An 8,199-nucleotide genomic window follows, 5' to 3' on the forward strand; every position below is an offset into this window, starting at 1 on the left:
ATTATTTTGGTGTCTTGGGTTAATCTTCTCCCTCTCCTTTTCAATCCTTGAATCTCAAGAGCATCGCATTCATGAGACAGCTAGCACTAGAAAACAGAGTAATAAAAACATACCCACCCACCAGAGCACAGCCTCTTGGCTTAGCCATACTTCAGAAAAAAAGCTTACTTGGCTGTGTCTTTGTTCCTAAAAGGCTTGTTGGCCTCGCCAGTTGCCTGAAGTATCTGCTACTGCAAGAAAAATAAGTCGTGTGTGAGAGAGGAATTATTGTGGGGGGCAGCGCTGCAGTTGACCAGAGCGTGAAGGGTAGATTTCAAACTGGGTCCCATGTCCATTTCTTTCACCAATAGCATGAGCTGTGCAATAAAGTATATTTTTTGATAACATTAATGCATACTTTAATTAATTAATAAATGTGTAATTATGATCCAAAAGCTTCCCTCTGTTCACACCTTTGAAATAAACTCCGCTCATTCATGCTTCGGTGGACTGTTTGAAACTTCAACAACTACACTGGAAATAGCTCTCAAGATAAATTAACTTTAAGGAAATTGTAGTCCACACTCTGAGGGAAGGAAAAGGACGGTTAATAATATATAAAAGGGGAAAGAAAGAAGCTTTGGATTCTTTGTTGAATTGCGGAGATGTACCGTGAAAGTCTTGATGTGTTGTGGGCTCAGTCAATACTTTTTTGCCATGAAAGGTACTTTCTTTTGGATGGTTATTTTGATCCCAGCTGTTTTCTTTGTCTATATGGTAAAGGGTTTATTTTACTTCCCCCACTTTACCTTTCATTACAATCATGTTCTCTTGTTGATTTTCTGTTGCAAATAAGTCGTCTGGGTGGTTTAGCTGGACTTTTCTTGTTTTTGAGCTTTCGACTCCCTTTTTACTTTTCTTTAGCCTGTAGGGTGCTGAGGTCTGGGTGGTTTATTTATGTGGTGGGCTTTGGTGAAGAAGAACTCAAATTTATTGGCTGGTTTTGCATTTCAAGTGATAATTTGGATGCTCGAATTCTCAGTTTTGTGGTTTCAAGGGCTTGAAATGTGTAAAGCGATACCAAGACTTTCAAGTCATGGTTGATTAGGATGGCAATGTAGGTTTCATATGTTTGTTAAGAAAAACGTATTGGTTCAATGTATTTGAGAGTTCACAGGTTCAGGTTCTTCCATGTTGTTCATGATCATAGAATACATGGCAGGCAATTAGAGCATAGTTATTTTTTGTTGTTTAAGTTACTCAATGAATTCTGATTTTGTGTGTTTTGCTTTTGATTCTGTTTTGGAACAATATCAAGGGTAATGAAACGTTATGAGACTTAAGAATTGGATACAAAGGCGGGGACTTGGCATCAGAGGGAGATTGTGGAAGATGATGAAGTGTATACGTTCCGGGGAGCAGCTAAGATTAGATGACATGGCTTCTTCTTCAGAGTCCTTGGCAACTCGGGACTATTCGGCCAGTTATTCATCACGAGCTGCTGAGGCAGATATAAAGATCGAGAATAGCAACATTGAAGAAGCAGAGTCATCCCTTCGTGAGAGTGGTTATCTCAACTACGAGGTAAGGAAATAAGGCTTTGTTATCATTTTTTTTTTTGCTCTGCCAGAATTTAATGCCAATAGACTTGATAAACTGTTTAAATTTTCATATTAAATCTGTGAAGAAGACATTGAAAAAAGCTGTGCAATGAACTTTATCTATATACAGGATTTAGCTGTTATGCACCTTTCAGGTGTGGATAATGGGGATGCCTTGATATGTTAGGGTGACCTAAAAAACTTCCATTTTGCAGTGAATGAAACCACAGCATAACCATTTGGGGGCAGCATTGTGTGGTGTGCGTGTGTAATTTGAGATGAAGCATATAATGTCAAACTCATGATGTTATTTGAGATGGTCCGATCCCATTCAAGGTCAAACTAATGGATGCATCATTAGGAAAAAATATCGAATTAAAGTATTAGAAGAGAAGAAAGGGAAAGTGTATTTGAAGCACTCACCTGCGGCTTGCATTTTTCTTTGGGCTCATTTATAAGATTTGATGCTTTGTTTCTGTTTTATTTGACGCACCTTACTGCATTTCCTCATCATTGAAATTGGTATTTTTGTTGAATTTTATAATGTAACCTCACAATACTTCATGAGGCTAAGAGGCCATCTAATTTTATAGGAAGCAAGAGCATTATTGGGAAGGCTCGAGTATCAAAAAGGAAATATAGAAGGAGCACTTCATGTGTTTGAAGGAATCGACATTGCTTCTGTGACTTCTAAGATTAAACTCTCCCTTTCTAGAAGATGTGAACAAAACCGACGCCGTTCTCAAAGTGATGCTGCACCACCCATGTCGATGCATGCTATTAGTTTACTTCTTGAAGCTATTTATCTCAAAGTAAAATCATTGCAGGGTTTGGGACGGTTTGAAGGTATATTCTGACCTTATTTTCGTTTTCCATTTTATATTTTCTAGTTGAGTGCAATGAAACTTTGGGATCCAAATGCTGTGGTTTGATTTTGGAGAGCCACTGGTTTGTAAGACCCTGCAGTAGCAGGACTGTCAGTGGGCAGCAAGCTTCTCTTAATGTAGTTTGTTTGGATATCTCAAGTCTCGAATAGGTCCAAATATAAAAAATAAATAATTATAGAGGCACTTTTGCTTGTTTTAAGAAAAAAAATTGAATATATCAAGGAGTCATGTTGCTTGGTTCTTACAACTATTGTACCTAAGTTTTCTCTATGGGTTATTTTGTATGCAGCAAGCTATTTAATGTACGTATGTTTAGATGTTCTTATGTCATGAACACATGCACGCACAGATGCAAATGATGGAAATATGAGATGAAAGGATTCTAGATGGCTGTATGTGATGTATATATTATTTTTTCCTTATGGCTAACTTTCCTTCCTGCCTATGTTTGCAGAAGCTGCTCGGTCATGCAAAGTGATTTTGGACACTCTTGAGTCTGCATTACCAGAAGGCATACCAGAAAGTGTTTCTGCAGATTGGAAGCTACAGGATATTCTAAACAAAGCTGTTGAATTGCTTCCTGAGTTATGTAAACTTGTTGGGTCTCTCCAAGAAGCTATCTTGTCATACCGGAGGGCTCTCCTATATAATTGGAATCTGAATATGGAGACCACAGCTAAGTTAGAAAAGGAATTTGCTGTTTTTCTGTTGTATAGCGGTTGTGATGCAAGCCCTCCTAATCTCCGTTCACAGGTGGACGGATCTTTTGTACCAAGAAACAATATAGAAGAGGCTATTCTTCTGTTGTTGGTTCTATTAAGAAAATTTGCTGCAAAAAAGATTGAGTGGGACCCGACAATCATGTACCACCTTTCTTTTGCACTATCTGTTTCAGGGGAACAGAGAGCACTGGCCCATCAGGTGGAGGAGTTGCTTCCAGGGATCATGGAAAGGAGAGAAAGATATAGCATTCTTGCTCTCTGTTACCATGGAGAGGGTGAGCAAATGATTGCTTTGAATCTTTTGAGGAATTTGCTGAATAACAGAGAGAACCCAGACTGTGTTTTGGAATTATTATTAGCTTCAAAAATTTGCGCAACGAATATGATTTGTGTGGATGAAGGGATAACTTATGCTTGCAAAGCGCTCTCTAAATTGCATGGAAGATGCGACCAGATGGCAAGTGTTGCAAACTGCTTACAGGGTATTTTACTGTCAACTCAATCCAGATCAGTTGCTTCTGATACAGAGAGAATTTCTAAACAAACTGAAGCGCTTGAGGTGCTGGAAAGTGCTGAAAAAATGATGAGAGAAAGAGACCCGTCTATCATATTCCATCTCAGTCTAGAAAATGCTGAGCAGAGAAAGTTGGATACTGCCCTTTACCATGCAAAGCAGCTTTTAAAACTTGAGGCTGGGTCTAATGTTAGAAGTTATATCCTTGTGGCGCGAATATTGTCTGCTCAAAAACAGTTTGTTGATGCAGAGAATGTAATTAACGCTGCTCTAGATCAAACTGGGAAGTGGGATCAAGGAGAGCTGTTGCGGACAAAAGCTAAACTCCAAATTGCACAAGGGAAATTACAGAATGCAATAGATACCTACATTTATCTGCTTGCTATTGTCCAAGTTCGAACTAAAAGCTCAGGTTCTGGCAAGAAGCTGCCGAAGGTACGTTTGATTTACATACCCATCATGCCTATTATGGCGACACTGTGAAAAAACATATGTTAGGACGTTTAAATTGTAAATTTCTCACTAAGCAGAAAAGTCAGCAGCGTTAAAGAAATGGGAGCATGTCTTAGTCTTTGAGCATAATGTTTCGAAAGAATATACAATTTATTTTCTTCTCAATTGGACATGCATCAGGAAATTATTTTAACGAAGACAAGGGTTCGCTCATTTGCTGATATGATTTTAATTTTTTAACTCTCATAAGTGCTTTTCTTGAAATTTAGCATTCCCATGTGTTTATTCACTGGAATGCATCATATAGTTGTTTGAATGTAACATCACCAGGAACATAGTTGTTTGATCTTTTCCAATGAAGAAAATAATTTAAATTGGAGAATAAGAACTTTTTGCTTCATATTTTTTGTAATTATTTGTAATGCACAAAAATATAAATATTTACAGCCTTTGAAATACAAAAGTGTCTTTGAATGTCAATGAAAATGTTTCTTTTTTCTATATTAAAATTTGTAAAATTTCCCAAAAGTAATCCATGATTATTTAGATTGTGAAACTAGAAATAGATTATGGTATCGTGAGCAGTGCTTGCAACTAAATTTATGTTTTTCAACTTTGAGGTGAGAGTTAAGACTTATCACGTTTTAGGAAGTTTTCATGGGAAATATTTCTTGAAATTGTCTAGTAAATAACGAAATCCTCATCAACTCTCTACGGAGAGCTATTCTCATCCCAAAGTACTGTATGAATTTGAAAAGCTTTTGGGTTCTGTCGTTGCCTTGAGAGGTGAAAACAACTGGAGTTTGGGTTTGAACCCAATGAAGTCTGTGCTGAGGCAAAAATAGTAGTATTGAATAGCACGAATATGCTTCTCAATGTTTTTTTTTTTTTTTTTTTTTTTTAATGTTTTTTACATATATATAATTTTGCAGAATCGGAGAAACAGTGATCGGAGTTTGGAAATGGAAACATGGCATGATCTGGCTAATTTGTACACAAGTTTGTCAAAGTGGCGGGATGCTGAGGCCTGTCTTTCAAAATCCAAGATTATCAGTCCATATTCTGCTTCAAGATGGCACTCAACAGGTGATTAGATGTTCATAAATGATGCACTCCCACCTTCATCATGTCTTTGATATACAGGCTGAAGCTACATATAATATATAGGCTGTCTAGTTTATGTGCAAGATTGGATCCCTTTTCTGCTTATTAGCTCCTCTCAACCCAAAGTCTTATGTTAAAAGATAATAAGCACATGTTAAAAGCTGCGTCTCTTAACTGCAACTTAAACACTTCAACTGCAACCAGAATAGTTCCTAGAACCTTTCTTAGAAGTCCATTTCTTATTTGGAAAGTATATAAAGTCACCGACATACCACTTTCATCCTCGTACGCCGAAACTATTGAAGGAAATGTTAGGAAATGGCTCCAAAACATAAGATTGCTTAAAACTATGGATTGTTCTGTAATGTGGAAAAATCATATTGAAAGTTCAGTTTTAGTCGACTATGTTGCTTGCTGGCATATATGTCATTTTTGATGTATAGATTTTTTAGGTTTGGGGTACCAAATTAAAACAAGTTGCTTATAGACAAGTCAGTTCTGCAGCAAAATGTGAATTAATGTTCTGCCAGATCTTTCTAATACATTAAAAATATTAACAAAAGAACTGGTGATTATGTTAGGTTTACTCTATGAAGCAAAGGGCTTGCATCAAGAAGCTCTGAAAGCATTCAGGGCAGCATTAGATGTGGAACCTAACCATGTCCCAAGCTTGGTATCCACTGCCTGTATCCTCAGACGACTAGGCAGTCAGTCAATACCAATTATCAGAAGCTTTCTCACCGATGCTATTCGACTTGACAAAACAAACCATTCTGCGTGGTACAACCTTGGACTACTCTACAAGGCTGATGTCAGTGCATCAGCACTTGAGGCTGTCGAATGCTTCGAGGCCGCAGCGTTTCTGGAAGATTCTGCACCAGTTGAGTCCTTCAGATTACGACCTGATCTTGAAGCACATTTTGCTCCGTAAGCCCATATGGATGTAGATATGTATTATTACTCAAAAATACTTGTTTGACTTACTCTAGTTGAATGATGTAATGTAAGAGTTAATTTTATTTGTTTTTCTAGCAAGTTTTAATCCCCATTCTTTCTTTTAATATTTAACTTCAAATTAATCCAGCTTATAGTAATGGAAGGGAGTAATTATATTTATCAGACATGTTTCTGGACTCGAGGGATTCAATTCAAGAGAAAACATATTGAGTTTGAACTATGGGGATCATGAAATTGGTGAGCAGAAAAAATTCAGGTGGAAATTCTCTTCTCCAAGCAAATTCTTTTTAGCTATTAAGCCGACATACTTCTCTGGTCACTAGGAATGGAAGAATCCAGTCCAACTGGATCGAATTATATCAGATACCTGACGATTCAGGTGAAATTATACTAGCAGTTGTTGACCTAATAGATTCTTTTGAGAAAGCATATTTTGCGCCTATCATATGATTCAAGGTCTTTCAGACCTCCCCTCGTGAACAAGGAATTCGAATCTATGAACTCATAATTTTTATTTTTATTTAGATTTCAATGAACATTTTTCTTTTCTTAACACAGGAAGTGGACATTTTCTTTGCGTACAGAAAAAAAGGGCGTGTCATAAATAATTATATTGTAAATTGTGCTCACAAATTAAGTTTTTCCTTTAAAAAGAGAGGAGAGACACCAAATTGAAACTGATAGTTTTGAAGTAAAGAAAGAAATCAAAGGACTGCAAGAATAAGAATACTAACGTGTTGCAGGGCGAGGATAATTGATTGCTTATCTTATTTGATAGACATACTTACAGATATATAGTAAAAGAAAAAACTGAAATGCTAACTAATAGCAATAAATCATAAAAAACTGAAACTAGTATAACAGAAAGGTAACGTGGACTTATAGCATTCCTGAAGCAATCTTTAACAAAAACGATTAAGGAAACATGGGAAAAAGAATATTTTTAAAATTATTTAGGTTTCCTAAACTTGGGAATTATTATAAAGGTTGTGGTTGGAGTTCATGCTGCGATGGCCAGTTGTGGCGTCACAGGTCCTGTTTGGTTGAACATGGTTGCTCTTGCTGTCAGGAAGCATGCTATGTTAGAGAATAATATAAATCATATTCTGGGACCTTATTTAAAAGCTTAAGTTTTTGGGTTGAAATGATTTTTTAACATAATTTCAGAGCCTTAATAACCAAGCGGTCACGAGTTCGAATCTCAACGATAAATTGAACCTGTGCAAGTTTCAAGTCCGTATTAAAAAATAATATAAATCATATTCTAGGACCTTATCTAAAAGTTTAAGCTTTTAGATTGAGATGATTCTTTAACATGCTGTTCCATTTGTCGTGGTTGCTGGTACTCATAAGGCATGCTGACATCTGAATCCTATTGGATAGAATATCTGATATTCTTTGGATATTTTCCACTAGTATTCCTTGATTTAGAAGATAAGCCTGCAGTCTTTACATGGAACAGTTTAACAGATAACAATGCATACAAAATCACATATGATGAATTCTGCAAAACCTAGTTTAGACAACCGATCCAATGCGTATATGCACGATCACGCTCAAAACTGTCCTGTAAATTCTCGATTCTTATGAATGCTTTTGTTGATTACCCTCTCTTTTTTGTATGACAATTGTGTCCATTCTATCCGCAAAATCCAGCAGCCTTGCTAAATGAAATGAGATGTCCATCAGAAGTCCTGCAAATCTGAGAATTCTTAGATTGCATGGACTTCTTGTGGCAGTGGCACTCCTCTTAATGTTGTCAATCCTGCATTTGATTATGTGCCACCAGAGCTTGTCACTCTTCTTGTTACAGGCACGTAAGACTTGTTCTTATTTTTCTTGGGCAAATAGCTTCTCTGTTTCCAATTATCATCATTATGAAACAAAATTCCAAAAATTTAACTGGACTGTCTGTTGTACAGCTACATCTTTTTATCTGGTTTTTTAAGTTCTGGTCATTCTTTATGCTGCAGAGGAGGACA

General features: G+C 36.7%; 1 protein-coding gene across 4 annotated transcripts; it reads left to right on the forward strand.

Annotated features, from left to right (window-relative positions):
* The first annotated feature begins 427 nt into the window (after positions 1-427).
* On the forward strand, positions 428-6,736 carry LOC118057480 (protein NPGR2). 4 transcript variants are annotated; one of them, XM_035070076.2, is made up of 7 exons: positions 428-703; positions 1,298-1,563; positions 2,174-2,426; positions 2,922-4,138; positions 5,089-5,242; positions 5,842-6,187; positions 6,345-6,735. In XM_035070076.2, exons 2-7 carry the CDS (start codon positions 1,312-1,314, stop codon positions 6,349-6,351), a joined length of 2,229 nt encoding a protein of 742 aa, XP_034925967.1. In that variant the 5' UTR covers positions 428-703; positions 1,298-1,311; the 3' UTR covers positions 6,352-6,735. The 4 variants fall into 4 exon arrangements, with proteins under 4 accessions (XP_034925967.1, XP_034925980.1, XP_073267255.1 ...); XM_073411154.1 differs by lacking the exon at positions 428-703 and adding an exon at positions 767-1,156 and having other exon boundaries at positions 6,345-6,736; XM_035070082.2 differs by lacking the exon at positions 428-703 and adding an exon at positions 768-1,096.
* The last annotated feature ends 1,463 nt before the right edge of the window (positions 6,737-8,199 follow it).

Source organism: Populus alba, chromosome 8, assembly GCF_005239225.2.
Source record: "Populus alba chromosome 8, ASM523922v2, whole genome shotgun sequence".
NCBI lineage: Eukaryota > Viridiplantae > Streptophyta > Magnoliopsida > Malpighiales > Salicaceae > Populus > Populus alba.